This window comes from Truncatella angustata (assembly GCF_020726525.1).
Source record: "Truncatella angustata strain MPI-SDFR-AT-0073 chromosome Unknown BKA67scaffold_5, whole genome shotgun sequence".
Classification (NCBI taxonomy): Eukaryota; Fungi; Ascomycota; class Sordariomycetes; order Amphisphaeriales; family Sporocadaceae; genus Truncatella; species Truncatella angustata.
This window is the reverse complement of record NW_025763385.1, coordinates 1,474,279-1,491,568: the sequence shown is the minus strand read 5'-3', so window position 1 is coordinate 1,491,568 and position 17,290 is coordinate 1,474,279. Positions and strand designations below refer to the sequence as shown.

General features: G+C 50.7%; 3 protein-coding genes across 3 annotated transcripts; 2 read left to right on the top strand and 1 right to left on the bottom strand.

The window, feature by feature from the left end:
* The first annotated feature begins 2,560 nt into the window (after positions 1-2,560).
* Positions 2,561-3,479, top strand: BKA67DRAFT_305822 (uncharacterized protein). Its single transcript, XM_046096109.1, has one exon. The coding sequence runs from the start codon at positions 2,623-2,625 to the stop codon at positions 3,271-3,273; it is 651 nt and encodes a 216-aa protein (XP_045957230.1). The 5' UTR covers positions 2,561-2,622; the 3' UTR covers positions 3,274-3,479.
* Positions 3,480-6,343: 2,864 nt separating this feature from the next.
* BKA67DRAFT_520098 (uncharacterized protein) lies at positions 6,344-9,096 on the bottom strand (the record flags this gene model as incomplete). Its single annotated transcript, XM_046098150.1, has 2 exons — positions 6,344-7,804; positions 7,855-9,096. 2 exons carry the CDS (start codon positions 9,094-9,096, stop codon positions 6,344-6,346), a joined length of 2,703 nt encoding a protein of 900 aa, XP_045957229.1.
* Positions 9,097-13,065: 3,969 nt separating this feature from the next.
* BKA67DRAFT_659603 (uncharacterized protein) lies at positions 13,066-16,905 on the top strand (the record flags this gene model as incomplete). Its single annotated transcript, XM_046107471.1, has 6 exons — positions 13,066-14,520; positions 14,576-14,757; positions 14,897-14,973; positions 15,020-15,610; positions 15,670-16,074; positions 16,166-16,905. 6 exons carry the CDS (start codon positions 13,066-13,068, stop codon positions 16,903-16,905), a joined length of 3,450 nt encoding a protein of 1,149 aa, XP_045957228.1.
* Positions 16,906-17,290: the final 385 nt, after the last annotated feature.

The following is a 17,290-nucleotide window of genomic DNA, read 5'->3' as shown; positions in this document are numbered from 1 at the left end:
ACTCCTGCGCTATTAAGTACCAGGATATCAGCGTTTGCTCGGAACGATCGACGCGGTGTGGTACGATGAACAGCTTGGCGATGATCTTTCCAACCCAAATCAGGACTGGTATCTCCTGGTCTCAAAGTATGGAGAGTTCGCTGGATTGCTCGAATACCCGTGACCCATGGATGTTTGGTAAGGTGACATCGCTCCCGATTTTCTGAGGAATCATTGGCAACCCAACACCCTACATAAGTTAGTTCATCGCTAACCTTGATTGACGATTCCTCATGCCAGATCACCTATCCGCCGGGATCTCCCACCCCAGAGCACCGATATTATGGACACCGGGGTGAGCAGCGGTCAGCTTACGAGTACATTGCCGATGCTGTCGCTCAGCAGCTCTTGACGTTGCGGAGCAATTAAATAGACCAAAAAGCATCTATCACGTTTCTCTCCAAGGTAGTGGATTCTATCTGATCACAAACTCCACCTCTAGAAGTGACCAATCATGACAGCAACTTCTAGGGCGAATTGTACAGGGCGCCGAGCAGTCTTTTACGAAGGTTGCAAGGATATAAATCCAGAAATGTGGTCCCCACTCCTCAGAGACGTGGATCGGTGCGAGTGAAGGAGATGAGTAGCATTAAGATCGTTTCCAGAGACTGCATGCCCCAGATAGTCGGACATATGACCGATTCCGGAAATTACTCCTCAAACTTAGCTATAACCGTAGCGATCTTGGCCCGCTATCCCGATATAATTGGACCACGTCCGAACGGGGTTGGGGCCAACAGGCAATCAGTCACATCCTAACCCTTCCACTGGGACAGACCACAAGTGGAGATGCTTGACAAAGGATGTAGCGGAATGTATCTCAACCATACTCACACATGTTCTTCTGACCAATGCGAAGTAACGGTAGCAGAGTAGATGCATTTCGTGCCTACTCTAGATAAATACGTTTTCACCGGGTTGAAACAATTACGAAGGGCCAGGGCACAATGTCTGGCGCCGCAACGAGTGATGACAGTTCGCCGATCTTACCGATGATGGGCGGAGGGAAATTTGATATTACAGGCTCCAGATAAATCCACAAGGCTTGACGGTTCTTTTCTGACTGCTCTACAAATTAGCTCTGCACTACCGGTGGACTTGAGATCAATGCATCAAATGAAGCGTTACATGATTTACTATGAAGTCAGTTGTCAAACTTGTATCCAGGTAGCAACCCACACAGAGTAACGTTTAGAATGAGGGTTTCCCCCTTTTTCCCTTCTCCCTTTAAGGGTTTACTCGTCTAGTCATGCCCTGCATGTTGCTTTGCTGACGGCTCAATCTGACAGCTCCCACCCTATCGTGTCTACATAAATATTGTAGCGCTGCAGAATTTGAGTTGATGCCTGCTTCATCAAAACATGCAGCAATCGCGGGGCCAAAAGCTGCACGTAGTCGATGCATTTGTATCGGTAGGTTTTCAGCGGCTTCGGCTTGAGGATATGGTCGGACAATTGCTCATGGTCATCATTATGGCTGCTGTGACAAACACAATCAGGACATCATAACGAAGAACCGAGTAAAAATTTCCATGTTGTAACAAGATGTAAGCATAGCATCATACTGAACGGCAAGCTCATTCCAACATGTCGCCTGATTGGAACGGCGTCTGGCTCCTGGCTGATGCTTTGATTCGATAATGAGCACCAGGAGAACGAGTAGGAGGTATAAGGAAGTTCTTAGAACAGGAAGGAGAAAAAACCCCCACCACAGACGGGGACCTCAATGCTACACCAGATGTGTTCGCTGCAAGAATTACCGGTACAACCACACACTACATCTTAAAGGCTTGGCTATCTTCTTTGGCGAAACGTCTAGCTTGTGGAAATCTCTCAGTGCTGCTTGCATAAGCATATTGAGATCATTCTCCGGAGAGGATTGCTTTTGCACTGGCATGAGAGACCATCTAGGTTGGTGAGATCGGGGCATTGACCTTGTCATTCAATTGAACATGCCGCTTCTAGGAAAAGGGCCAACCTGCGAGCAACGTAAATCTTGAGGGTGGCTTCGCGAACAGTGCGATCTGAACTTATGCAAGATCCCACACTTGGGTTGTTCGTTTCGGCGTCATCCGGTCTGTCAACAGAAACATACAAGGAAGTCCAACCCATGCTTGCACACATAGTTTGACGGACAATATCCTGCTAACATCTCCGTATCCTCAGACCAAATCAAGATCCAAAGCTCATGAATAATTCAAGCCACTGTATGAACCCTAGCTGCCGGGATAATGATCATCTAACCCCACTTAAAGTGGCCTGATTTGGGAGCTTCAGATCCGGCATGGATTGCTCGCCAGGATCCTTCTAGCCATGTAACTATGTATGGTATGAGAGCACATGGTCATTGACCTCTTATCGGCGATGTCATACAGGAGAAAGGCCTAGCAATGCCTTATGTTTTATCACCTCCTTAAAGCACGGTGACCGGGTACACTCGATCAATAATTCATTGTGCGCGACAAAAGAAACCCCTCTAAAAGGAAACAAAAATTAAAAAAAAATTTAAAAAAAAAAAAAAAAAAACTTCATGACATAGCTGTACACAGTCGGAAATTTCTGCCCTTGTCGTGTAATTTTGCTGATGGAACACAATCTCGATGTACACCCGCCCGGCAGACGATCTCGCCCCACATATCCGGACGTCTTCCCTTCCCATCCCACACCGTGCTTCCTGCAGCCGAACCCTCCCCTACGGATTTCGTACGACCATGAACAAAGCCTACTCGCATTCACGAACACCTTGATTAATTCATGTGGTGCGAGGGCAAGCCATCTGCTCTTACTTTCATATATTGACGCTCCACTCATTCCTTTTATTCATGTTCCTCGCTCATGTCAGCGGCTGCACTGCAACTCCGGGGAAGCCAAGTTGACAGGTCGTTTTACAGGGGTCAGCAGCGGTTCAGTCAATCCCACCCAGTCAGAGATGCTGCTCTCACCAACGTTCGTGGCTCTGAATTATTGGACTTCGCTACCACGCGAATTTGGTTTCGGTAGGACCCATAGCCATCAGGCTGGCATCCTTACCGACCAGGTCTGTTACCGCACATCAGGACCAGGACCCGTTATTGTCACCGTCGTGACAAGACATTGTCAACTGAGGACCGATGCGACGATGTACGACATTAAAGTCCAGAAGTACGTACTGTACACACAACCAAGGCAACTTGGGGTGTCGTTTCGGGACGATCTCTTGATGTCTGCCCACCGGCTGGAATTGGAGTGGTGCTAAAAACGTTGAAAGGAAGTAGCCAAACAGTGGTTCGATACCGTATCTAGCGTCTCCAAGATCATTCCTTCTCCTCAAATCGGAGGTTTTTCCTTCCACACATTGCAGGATCTCGAATACGAAAAGTAGTGGCTCTCTTCACGTCGGACAGATTGGTTAGCGAGCAACATGGCACTGAGATTGAATGCCGCTGTTGTGGACCAGGAATGCTCCATCACGAGGCTGGCACATATAACAGGTGATGTTTCCTACGTGTCACGTCAACGAAAGGGGCCCAAGGGCCTGCTACGTTTGCATCTGAGATGCGGTATTACTCTGATTGTGGCCCTTCAGTCTCTCATCCTTAGAAGCATGCACAGTCCGCCGAGACACTGGATTCGCCGATTGGCACTTATCAGTGTGTCGACGACGTTGCATGGCTAAATTTCTACTTCAGAGCCGCACTGGGCTACCGTCTGGAATAACCACGCATGAAGTGCCGTGGTCGTGCATAAAGTTAGGTTTTTTTTTCACGTTTAATTTCTTATCCCCCATCCACGTTGCCGTGCAGATCGCATATCATTAGCAGATTTCGTTGCAGGCGTTGGGGTTATTGTTTGCTTGTTGCTTGTATCGCACCAACTTTACCTGCCACGCAGCTTGTCTGGAGCTCAGACATTTCTCAGCCATAGCTGGGACGATCTCGATCTGCTGCAGTCTTCGGTTGCCGGCTATTGTGAGTACCGGATCTCAGTAAGTTCTGACAAAGATGATAGACGGTTTTCCCTGATCCTAGAATATATTGCGCGTCCAACGTCGAGGCGTGTTGGCCCAACTGTCAGATTGCTTATCCTCCGACAGCCAAGCTTCGAAGCCGTTGTTTTTATACCCCCCCTCACACACATAGAGACACAGAAGACACGGTTTTGTATGCTCCCCGCTGTATACTCCCTGCATCATGCTCGAACGAATATATTAGAGTTCTCGTCATTAGCTGTCATCAATCAACGTATCACATGATTGACTCAAGGTCTTCCGATTTATGGCTTATCTCCATCAACCGGTATGCAAATTTCCCGGTGAGACCCCCTGTCGGGCTACTCGACGCTCAGGTTGCCGACGCAAGGGATGGGTGACGAGTTCGAAGCGCGCAGCCAGCCGGGACAAACACGAGTTTAAACCTCGCCGAGTACACATAAAGAAGTCCGCAAATAACACACGCGCGTACAAATGTTTCTAGAAAAGCAATACACGCTGAGGCTAACCCGCATTTGAGGCGTCATGGGATAAGCCGCACCCGGTTGAATCATCTGTAACTTCAAGTAATAACAACAGTTGTACTACTATATTGCCACGCTTTTAGATCGTCAAGACTCTGCAGAAAATCAAAAGTGGTCGCGGCTTTTGGCTAGGCGGCTCTTGATCTAGATAATTGCTTTTTAGGCATGCCCTGGCAGTAGCACGCTCACCTTCCCGCCCTCAAGAATAGCACAGATAAAGCAAAAGACCCCGGCTAACTCTCTCGCGGCGCGGAAGTATAGTATCTAGGGGTCGGGAACGGCCTTATTATTCTAAAGAGAACCGCTCTCTTCGGGGAGTGCCAAACTAAAACACATGATCTACAGCAATTTGCTTGCTTTTTGCATTTTTATTTTCTCCCCTTCGCTTGCCTGCCTGTCAACTATGTACAAACTCGGGGGGCGGAGTATGGACGATTTAAATCGCCGAATGGTCCATGCCCTTACATGACATGATAGGAAGACTCGGCAGCTCGCATCCCCGACAGCCACGAATCAGTTTTGGGCGCCTCTCTGGCTCTTGACAAACCACTCGGAGAAGATGGCAGAATTACGTCGGCGTCCCTTCGAATCGCCGGTAACGCTGATGCCCAGCATCCTTCCGAAGGATCAATACACTGCAGTCGGTATCAGTCCGCCCGTCGTTCCGCTTCTCGCCAGCTGCGCTGGGTATGAAACTCGTTCTTCTTCTTTGTTTCCTTCGGAAAGGAACTATGACATATGCAGGCCGGCGATAGGGGATCACTCAAGACTCCGTGCGCACAATGCAAGTACCCATCTGTTCGGTTCATCCTCCATCCCGACGTCGAATTAGAGGCGGAGTTTCCGCCACAACATGAGAGATTTACTTTCTCCTTTGCAGGCGGCCATAGTTTGGGGGTCGCATGAGGTGCTGCTGGATTTATGAAAATTGACATGTCATCTGTTTGTCGCTTGGTGATGACATACATACATACTTGCGCCAAAGGCCCTTCTTCCCGGCCGACGCCCACACCCTCCTGCTTCTCTGATGCCCCTTGCATTCACTTTTATTTCTTCTTTCTTTCTGACAGCGGTCTTGTTACTGGTTTTGGAGTTGACCGCAGTCTTGGGAAACCAAAAAGTCCAACCCAACCCAACTCAACTCTGATGCACCGATGTACTATATAACTTTAGAGACCCAGCAATGGGTCATCTTCGTACATATACAAGAGCCATATGTGCAAAAACCCCCCATGCAAACTGCACATCAGCACCATCTCTTGCTTGTCTTCATCACGGCGCATGGCTACCGCCAAAATATGGCTTACGTTTCCGAGTCAGCCAGAAAGAAGAGGCTCGGGCCGCTCCACGGGAGTTAAAAACACAACACGGGTAGATGCGCGGTGCTGATCTGCCCATGTTTCGGCAAGGCACTGAAGTCATCGGAGCTGCCCAGCGAGTCCAAAGCATGGCAAATATGTGCTGTGTGAATTCGTGTTTTATCTGACCGCGGCCCTGAATATGACGAAACTGGTGTGTTGATAGTCCATTATAGTACCTAGACTAGCTACAAACACCGAACTGGTCGTATGATGATCGTGGACTAAAATTGTCATAGGCTGACCCAAAGAGGATCGAGACAAACCCCGGAGGGGCGAGCAGAGAACTACTAGATACCCACAATATGTATGCGAGCATTCACATTGATCCATCTATCTAGCCATATTGTGCGGATGTGTTCAGTTGATATCAGCTAGTTCTGTAGACGTAGACATTTTGAAGCCACTGATATTTCTTTTAAGTCTATTTTTGTAGCTTAGTGCATAGAAGCCTCATTACATGTTCTGATGACAATCTTCTTCAACCTCTGAGTTTTGCGCTATTATACCAGTCTGCTCTGGTGCTGTAATTACAACGTGACTCTCGGAGCCCGGGTTTCCACCTGTAAGTTCTTGTTTCTCAAATCCGTTGTATGGTCGAACTTTAGACATACCATGCGAGGCGAGTCCTTGTGAGCGACGTCGTGCATACAAGTCAGCACCAGCATTTCCAATCTCATCAATAGAGGCGGCCTCGTCCTCTTCTGGAACCATTTGTCCCATGAAGCATTCTCGTTCCACGTATGGGGTACCCAGGCTGCTAGTATGAGGATTTATGCCTGTGGGTGTGCGTACTATCTCTCGCGGTGGAGCTCTTTTCATATCGTTGTCATCTGCTGATGATATTTCGCTCATTTCGCTCCTCTTGCTGCGAAGGCTTCTTTTGCTGACCTTATGGACAAGATCCGTCATGATGATGCCACCACGGTGAATATCATCTAGGACTTCTTGACTTTTGTGCCCGAGCTCAATTCGGGCTAAGCTAAGTGCTTGACGGTTAAGGTGTGCATGTGCACCTTGATCTACTAGACGATTCTTCTTGCGTATTTCCATCCATCGGGTCAGCGAACCAAGCTCCAGGATGTTGACACGCCGATGTTTTTCAAGTGGATTGCCAACAATCAGTGGTCTCCAGCCAACCTCTTCCACGGGGATGCTGCGCAGGTCTTTTCGGCCAGCAGCCTTTGCAGCAGCTACCTCAGTAGCCTGGCGACCCAAACTGTGTCTTCGGTCCTCTATCCACTTATTCATTTCCATCGTTCTCGATCTGGGAATGATCTCAACCTTCTTGAATCGCGTAAGGACGCCAAGCAGTAGCAACGTGAGAAAGAGCAGAATGCCAGCGACAACTGCGGCAGTGATTCTGTGGCCAAGATTTCGTTGTGCCATGCCTCCTATTCCAGTCGCTCCCGCGGCAAAGATGAAGGCTAGACTGTGTATCACAGCGGAACCTGCTTGCACTCGCGGGAATGAAGAATAATTCGTCTTCTTCTTAGCTTTCTTAGCGCTTCTCGACTGCCCTGTCATGCCAGTTTGAAGGTCTGAGCAATCCCAAACTTCCATCAAAATACCATTGCATTCTGAGATGGCAAGGCATGATAGAAAGCCGATCATTGCAGCGAATAGACATGGGAAAATGAGATGAATAGGGGGACCCCACGAAAGGCCGGCATACATGACACCTGTGGCAGGCAGAGTGATTGTGAAAACGGCACGGCGTACAAAATGTGAGGTCCATGTCAACTTCCGATCGATAGAATAAGCGTTCGATAGTGCTGGTCTGTGTCTTGCTCGAGAAAATAGATTGGCTTTCTGAAATGGAACAGCGACCAGAGCTCCGATGGCAACTGATGATACAGAAGCACCAACAAGTGCGGCCCTTAGTCGATAGTCTCTGGATGTCAGTGATCCGAGAAGCTTGTATTTTGTTAGCAGGTGGGGAATAGTCAAGCTAGGCTGAAACCTACCACAATGATCAATGTGACCTGGGCGTAGATCCAAGCTAAGTATACAGCCATGACCGTGAAGCCAGGCTGACGAAGCATCTGGAGAGAAAGTATAACACCATGCCATGCTTCTTGCCACCACCATTTGGGCCCGTCTTGAATCCGATGCATCATGACTTCTCCCCTGGCGACTCGTCGAGAAACATGATCACCAGTTTGGACTTCTGCCACAGACCTTCTCCACGTGGAATGGCGTACCTCTGGAGTGAAGACACTCAGTAACAGAGTAGTACCAACCAAGATAATGCTGATGTAGAAGCCCCAAGCAGGCGTGAACCGATCAATGACGACAGCACCAATTAAAAATCCGACGCTGAGGGATCCAGTAAAGCACCAAGTCCACAGTCCAAGCCAAACTCCGAGTCCTCCACCGTGCCTTCGGACATCGTCCTCATCCATCAATTCTTGATGTGGATTACTGCTCATCAATGAAGCACCATATAGATCCGTCAAAGTTGAGTGAAAGTTCATGTTTGCGAAACCAAGAGAGACACCCATGAGACCGCGAGGTAGAAGTAAAGCACATTTCCAGGCATTTGACTTTGATGGTCGATGTGTCATCACTGTTATAGCTTGTGGAAAGAGCAAGGGCAAAGTAAGAATGAGGCCGAGGAGTATGTATTGTCGTCGGCCATGAAGTAATGGAAGGGGCCAACAGAAAAATGTTGGCAATGCCATCCCCAAATACATAGCCACATTTCCGAGGATGGCGATATGGTTAGCATCGGCGATATAATACTGCACAGCAGGGACAATCCCGGCATATATGCCAATAAGTATGCCGATAGTTGCAGTTCCAAAGCAGGCAACTAGTGCAACAAATCTTTTTCTCGCGGGTGACCAGTCACGGGCAATAGGACGCTGGCGATAGGACTTCGTTAAGCTGAATTTGGCATCATTTATGCTGACATGGGATCTCCCTCTCAGGGTGATGTTACGCAAGTTGTGAGGACGTTTCGCCCGTGGAGGCTCATGAGCAATGCCAGTCGCGGCGGCAAGTCTATTTTGGTGGTGACGGCTATGTGAGTTGATATTCTCTTCAATTGCCTGTCTTTGGGTCCGCTGGACTGGCGTTGAGAAGTCTACAACATCATCAGAACCACCATCGAAGCTATATGCATCGAGTGATTGACGGCGAACGGTATGAAAGCTCCCTATATCATCATTTGAGATCGTACACTGTAGTTTGGCATATCCGCGCATGTTTTTAGAACTTCTTCGAGGTGAGATTGGCGGAGTGTGAAACACGCGGATATATTCTCGAACCTCACGACTGTTAGGAACTCCCCTAGAATGAGGTTGAGTGATCCTGCAGGCTTCGTCCTCTTCGTATGCATGGTGGATGGACTCAATACGATCTCTTCTCAACTCCCTGTCGGGAGGCGGCATAGGTAGATAATCGTCAGCATCCCTGGATTTTTGCCTGGCTCTTGATTTGCGCTGCTTTGGTCCTGATGCTTCAGCTACTGGCATGACGTTGCCGCTGTGGATATCTGGCACTGACGGATCATGCCACTGACGAGGCTCAAAGGATACGGCTTCGTAACCATGACCTGGTTTTCTCGCGGTTTCCACGATATGAACTGGAACCTCATATTGCATTGCTAATTCTTCAGGGATGCTTTCATGAATACTTGGCGGCTGAGAGCTGTCGGTATAGAAAAGCTCTACTGTATGAGGATGAAGCTCGCCATCATCAAGATATCCATGCCCATGCTCAGCAACCTCATTGGCGATATCTAGGGCCTCACTCAAAAGCTGTTCCAGGTTTATCATAGCCTTTTCCATAGAGTCTGCATTAGCTTCGTTTTCATCTGAAAAAGTTGTGACTCGACTGGCGGTAGGGTTACTGAGGTGCCCTGAGTAGTCTTGATGTGACCTGCGGCGTGGATGCTGCCTCTCGGGGAATTTGGTTAGTTTCGAGGAGTCGGATTGCTTTGAATTTAGAAGATCACGAAGCCACTGTGCAGTGCTTTTGGAATCCAACGATCCAGACCGGTATCGATTGTCAGACTCTTTCCGTATCTGCGTGATCAAGGATTGGGCTAAGCTGCCAGAACCATGACTCCCCTCTTTTTTTGGTGTTTTTCGTACCCACGGGACAGGGTCTTTCTCCATTTTATCTGCGTCGTCGTGAACAATTGGCTGCCAAGATTTCGTATCCGCTGGACTTTTGTTGGAACTACCAGGCATGTGTGTAGTAGTGCCAGTCCCCTCACTACGAGGAAAAGTATCACTCCGCTCTGCGGCATGATCGCACTCCTCGATAGCTGGTTCCTCTCGCTTCTTCCCTACCACACCAGGAAGGAACCCCTAATACGATGCGACTTTAGTGTCACCCGCTGTGTCTTGTGAGTCGGTAGGGGAAGGCCCATGAACCGTGAGATGGGGCGTGAGGTGTAAGTTGCCACTAGGTGTCGTTGGCTGTGACCGTGCGGCCTCAAATGGGTGGACTTTATGTATCCATATATGGCCTTCATGGGAATCATTTGGGGAATAGCCAGAAGGATCTAATGAAGGAGCCACCTCCTTGGGCATCACTCGCACTTTCGACTGATAGTGAGGACGTCCGCCGCAACCATTTTCAAGTATGTACAACTCTGAAAAATTTGATGTTGGTGACGATAATGCATGGATGCCATCAAACACCGTCTCCTTGCCGTCACCCAGATCTGCTGAGCGGATCTTCGAGATACCAAGGTAGCCACGGAATGCGGCCCGGATGTTTGATGTCTTACTTTGTGTTTCTTGAGGGCCCAGATCTACGAGACGGAATTTCGAGGTGCCACTATGTTCACCCTTGTTTCTAGTTGTTGTATTCCCGGCGGTGCCGTGTTGGTGCTTGTTACTTTCGAGATTTGCTGGGCGAACTTTCGAAACGCCGCGGTAGTTATGTGGAACAGTCCAGTCTGCAGAGCGAACTTTGACAGTACCAACATTACTATCGGCTGCAGGCTGAGTGTCTGCATCGTTATACTGTGCCTCATTTGAGCCCAAATCCGCTACACGGATTTTCGAAACACCACGATAACCACGAGAAGTGGACCATTCTGCAGCGCGGACCTTGGGCCCCCAATGATGTCCATGATGACCGTTGACGTTGTTTAAAACATTGGGCTCCATTTGACTTAAGACGGGAGACAGGTATATCTGAAGAGCCGTCACTGATCGCGCCACCTTTGAGAAGAGCGTGTCTTTTGGCACCTGTTCGAGATTCTGCAGAACGATGAGATGGAGGACGCTTGCTCACAACTCTGAGCGAATGGTTTGAGTCACTTGTTCGAAGGCTGAGCCGATGAGTTGAAAAAATTGATGTCTCTTGGCCGGATTGTTGCGTTGTATGTGGGTTATTATGGCCCAGTCTTAGGCCGAATGCACGTGCAGAGGTAAAGGATACACCATAACATATCAATGCTCGAAAAGGACGGGTTGTAGGGAGTGCGAGATGCAAGGTTATCAAAGGTGAATTTGTTGATAATATTTGAGAGTGGAAGGTTTCCAAAACTGCAATGCCGCGTAAATCATCTGACCTTTTTGGTATTGACATGTGGTTCCTGCCAGTTCATGGCCTGCATTGACATCTTACAGAATGCAGTCGCAATCCGTGGTTCTGCAAGAGCCAGGAGGATTCTTGTCGACTCTCATTCCTCACGCCAGACCCTTTCTCAATAGGCTGAACACTTGAGAAGGAGCCTTCAGAACAAGTCAAGGCGAGTATGGGTGGTCCTCAAGGGATGCCGTCGGTATAAAACATCACCGACTTACCTAAGCCCCACCTTACGGCAGTCGAGAAGACCCACTGATCCCCGGTGGGGTTCTACCCATCGCAAGGAGGACTATAGCGCCTGCTGCATTGCTCATCTTCCATGCAATGCAGACAGGACAACGGAAAGACTGCCCGTTCGGTTCCCGGCCTGAATCGACAGAGTCATGGTGGTAAAGTCCTGTTGGAAATGCCATGGAAAGAAAAGTTTTCACATATTAGATTAGAAATGGGGTTGTCAGAGTGCCATGCGGATTGTCTGGGCACTAGCCGACATTACTAGTACTTGGCGAGAACGCTTCCTGACCCTGGAGTGGTATGGCAAGCTATGACGACATTGATAGGCAGTTTCGCTGCCCGTTCAGCAGGGTTGAACGTGGTCAACAGGACCAAGCATAGAAGTAGCTTCTCATCAAGGCTGGTGAGACATAGTTATTTCTTGCAGAAGACCTTCAATGTAAGTTGGTGGTTAGTTCTGACTGCAATGCGGATTCTTCGTAAAAGGTAGCCAGTCGGTTGTCGAGGGAAGGTTAGTCAGGGTTAATGTACCGCCTGTCAGCGGCTCCTATCATGTACCATCTGACTGCCTCTTCTATGCAACCAATAGCGCAGATGATCACCAGCCTTGAGCCTTGTGGAGGCGCAATCGCGGTGCATGGTTTGATTGAGATGTGTCATTTCGCCGCATCCAAGGCTCCGACGCCCAGCGAAAGTATCTCGATGCTTCTTCACCACCGCGGTCTCCTCTCCTGTAATTTAGTTCTGACGCAGGCGGCGGCACAACGGGCATGTTCGGAATTACCAACCACGTGAAAGTGGGATGAGTGGTGGCGGTGATAGTAATGAGGGCGAGGGTGCGGGAGCGGCAGAGTCTGCTCTGTTGATGCAGCTGAACGACAGGCAGGACCAAAGAAGGCCGTCGAACCACACACCATGGCCAATACGCCTAACGTTACATGATACCAGTCGATTCTTGAATGTGCAAAAGGATTCTATGCATCCCATCTGGCATTAACCTGGTCTGACCACGCATCCGCACATAGCGTCCAGGCTCCGCGAGACAGACATGCAGCATGGCACATCCCCTCCCAGCCAGTCGCATGCCCAACAGCCATCCTGATTGAAGCAGCCCAGCCCCGCTGAGCATTACTTGGCCCAGCCCGTGGCATGGCACATGCATGCCATGCCTCACCACCTTTGTTACCCCCCCAAACCAAGCGCCCCGCCCGCTCACTGTCCCACGCCATCATTACTGCCAGCCTTTCCCCGATAATATAACCTGTTGTTCCGGCGCAACTCCTTGCAGCCTGGTTTCATTGCCTGTCCTTTTGCTTCCTGCTGTTTCGTCGTGACCGCTCTGCACAGTCCAAGTTTTCTCTTTCCCCGCCGGGCGATCTGCGTTGCGCAACATGTCATACCACGAAAGGGTGTACCGAGATACCCGGTACAGGGACGATGACGAGGATGACGAACGGTACAAGAGCACCACCGTGCGCCGGTACAAAGTGGGCGACGGCGGATCAACCACTCGCGTCGACCGCGTCAAGCGATATGAGGATGACTTCGACGACCGAAGATCCACAGCTTCCTACCGAGACGACGACTTTCGCGCTTCTCGTTCACACCTCGGCCGCGCGTCCGGCGAGCTGGTCGAGGTTGACAAGCGTGTGACAGAGAGAACATACACACCCGAGCGGCCTCGATCTGCCTTCGAGCCCCCCGTGCAGCGTACCGTCATAGAAAAGAGAATAGTCAAGGAGCGCGATGCCGGCTCCGAGTTTCGCCCACGCGACCGTGACCGTGACCGCGAAGATAGATACACCGTCGTGGAGAAGGAAATCGACTACTCACGCGGCGATACCGACCGGCGCGAACGCGATGTCTACATCGAGAGGGAGCGCGAGCCAGAGCGCCGCGACAGGGTCGTTCGTGAAACGCGCGAGACCGTCGAGCGAGAAAGAGACTCTCCGTTGTCGCCCAGAGATCGAGACCGCGACTGGGATCGTCGCTCGCGAGCACCTTGGGATGATCTCGACGATGTCCGCGTCGAGAAACGGGTCGAACGCCGGACTGAGGAGCACGGTGATCATGTTGATGATGTCCGTGTGGAGAAGCGTGTTGAGCGCAGGTCCGACGACCATGTGGATGATGTGAAGATCGAGAAGCGCATCGAGAGATTCCACGAGGATGATCACCACCACCACCATCACGAACCCGAGATCGAGCGCTACAGGAAGGAGACGGAGTACTACTCTCCTGCTGACCCCCCGCCTCAACCTATTGTCATCAGACAAAAAGCACCGGAACCACAACAGATCATCGTGCAAGAGGCGCCCGCGCCACCTCCCGTAATCATTGACAGGCAAGCCGACCCCGGCTACATCGTCCTTAGGGAGAATAATCAGCAAATGGCGCGCCGCGATCCTCGAGAGGATGAATATTACTACCGCAGGGAGGAGCGCCGTGACGACGGCTATGCCATGGAACGTTATGATGATCGCCGGCGGCGCGACTATGATGATGACCAAGAAGATGTCTACGTCAAGAGAACTATCATCCGCCGTGATCGTAGTTCCAGCTCTGACCACCACAAAAAGAGGCATCTTGCCGAAGGTGCTCTTGCAGGAGCCGGTATTGCCGCTCTTGCAGGCGGCCGCAGAGGTCGAGATGGAGAGGTGGAAGGTAATCGAGGCAAGAAGGTTCTTGCCGGTGCTGCACTTGGTGCCTTAGGTACCGAGGTTATCAGAAGAGCTCGCAGTGCGTACGAAGATCGGCACGACAATCGATACGACGATGACTACTATGATGATCGCAGGAGAAGTCGCTCCAAGTCACGTTCTAGATTGACTACCGGCCTTGCTATTGTATGTACTTGTCCGCGATTTGTTCCCGAAAATACCACTAACATATTGATTCAAGGGTGCTGCTGCCCTGGCTGTTGCTGGAGGCCTGAAGTACATGCAAAACAACAAAATCGAGAAAGAAGAAGCCGCAAGGGGCCGGAGCAGAGGCCGTAGGTACTCAGACGACTATTCGCGCTCCCGTAGCCGTTCTGGTCGATCACGGAATGCAAGCATGGCCAAGGCGGCTGCCGCTACTGGGTAGGTTCTACAACACACCATCCCCAACTGGCATACACATAACCCCCGAACGACAAGAAACGGGGTACTTTGAATATACTACTTGAGCGAACGTGCACAGTAGTAGACGGCCGGACTGAAGCTGACAGTATCGTCTTAGTGCCATTGCCGGGCTGGTGCAGCATTACCGCAGCAAATCCAGAGGCGGCTCCCGAAGCAAGTCCAGGATCAGGACCGGTAGGTGCAAGATCGCTTTTAGTCAACAGTGTGCTGACAGATTTAGGCGCTGAAATTGCAGCGGCCAGTCTAACAGGTGCTGCCGCGAGCAAGCTATGGCAGAGCCATAAAAAGAAGCAGGCACGCGAGCACGATAGGGACATTGACGATGAGTACTATTCCGATAGAGATCGTCGGCACAGTGTCTCCCGTAGCCGCAGCCGCAGCAGGTCGATGGCTCGCAGCCTCAGCACACGAGATGGTGCTAATCCAGAACTAGGCCTCGTTGAATACGGCGCCACTCCTCTTCCACCTACGGCACGTGAGGCGGCGAGGGAGGACCGGCGCCACCGCCACCGTCACCGGTCGCCATCAGTTGAGTCAAACAGGGAGCCAACACAGAAGAGGAGTAAGAGCCGTCTGCGTGAGGCAGCGGCCGGAGTGCTAGGTGCTGGCGCGGCGGCAATAGGGATCAAGAAGTATAATGATGCGAAAAAGGAGAAAGAGAAGGAGAGGTCTCGAGAGCGGTCTCGAGAAAGGAGCCGAGACCGATCGCGTGACAGATCTAGAGACACCAGGTCACATGAAAGAAGAGAATCGCAGGATGAAAGGGCCAAACACAGACGGGATAGGAAATCAAGGGAACGGGAACGAAGACGTGAGTCCCGTTTATCGCTCACATCTCATCAAGATCAATAAATGCTAACTCGAGAGAAGGCTACGACGAGGAGTCGGCAGCCGGCGGTTATTATTCTGATGGCTACGACCACGAAGCGCCTCCATCACCACCCATGGCTTCTGGAGGAGCGTTCTATCCTGGAAACTACCCACCAGCCACTGGTCCTCCTGGTCCTCCTGGTCCTCCTGGCTTTACTCATCACACCAATGAATCTACCATGAACGTCAACGCCTACCCGCCACCCCCTGGTAGTCACTACAACCCGCAAGAGTACACTAACCTGCCCCCTCCACCTCCTGGGCCGCCACCAGGAGCTTCGGGCCGTCCTCATAACCCCTATCCTCCTACCGGGCCAGAGAATGTGAGTCGTCAGCCAGATCCCGGCGACAATGCAGCTTCCATTTCTAGAAATGACCCGGATTCAAGGGGGGTTAGTGCACAAGGTGCGGTGTGACCCCTGAATCTGCGATGTATTTTCTTTTTTCCTGTAGTTGTTTCGTAGCTGGGGTGCAGATTACTGACCAACCTTTGCAGATGGTTTAACAGGATCCATGCGTCAGCGTCCTCACTCCCGTGGATCTCCAGCCTCATCACGATCGAGCTCTGTCAGTAGTGCTCCGGATACTCCTGCACCATCCGCTGCCAAATCCGTGGCTTTCATTCCGTTATCCCCACAGTCAAGCCGCACTTTGCGAAGTCTCCACGAATCACATGTAAAGGGACAGTCTGACGACAATGCCCGCGAACCATCTCCATCGGGCACAGATGGCCAGGCCGTCCGCCCAAGGCGGCCCAATTTCACTAGACGGCGGTCCGATTCTGATCCATCTTCGAATCGTCCGATGGTCCAGCGGCGCAAACACCGCGGTGATCTATCTCCTGTGTCCGATGAGGATGTCGAAGTCCTCCCAGACCGGTTTGATCCCGCCGGCCGTCCTATCGACCCCAACAGCCCGCAGCGCCTGCACAGCAGACGAGGCGATTTCGAATACCGTTCGCGCGACGGGAATGGAATGCAAGTCCAAGGAGCTTGGGGCGTCCACGGCACGGATCCCGAGATGGTGAACCGGATGGCGCAGGGTTTTGGCGACTTACTGCAAGGCAGACACGGCTGGATGGGTATTCTGGGCAATGTCCTGACGAGTCTCCCTGGACCAAGCGGGGCAGGGCATGAAGGACGGGCCGCCATTGAGGCCGAGAGAGGTTACGACAGCGACGATGAAGATAAGCGGCGCAGGAGGCGGCATCGGCATAGAAGGGATGATGACTACTAACTGTCGCATTTTTTCTTTCTTTCTTTTTAATGAGTTGCGCACTTGGTCCGGGATAGGAGGCATAATGCGATGTGGAATACATTATACGAAGAGTCCTTTCAAGCGCGTTCGATATATCTGGGATGGGTTTACGATAACGAATAATGAATCTCTTTGGCATGACCATGTACAAGGCTTTTATGACAACAGGCAATTTCATAATGGGCGGGTGTTTATTCCTAAATTTTTTACACCACAAAATCATAAACAATTAGACTACAACAAGGTGGTTGTTAGCTTCTCAAATCTGGAAAAAAATATTTGTGTTGTTTATATCGAAACTCGGCAAGTTCGCGGACGATGACCAGTTGCGCAAAACAATCCAATGCAACAGTTTTTATAAAAG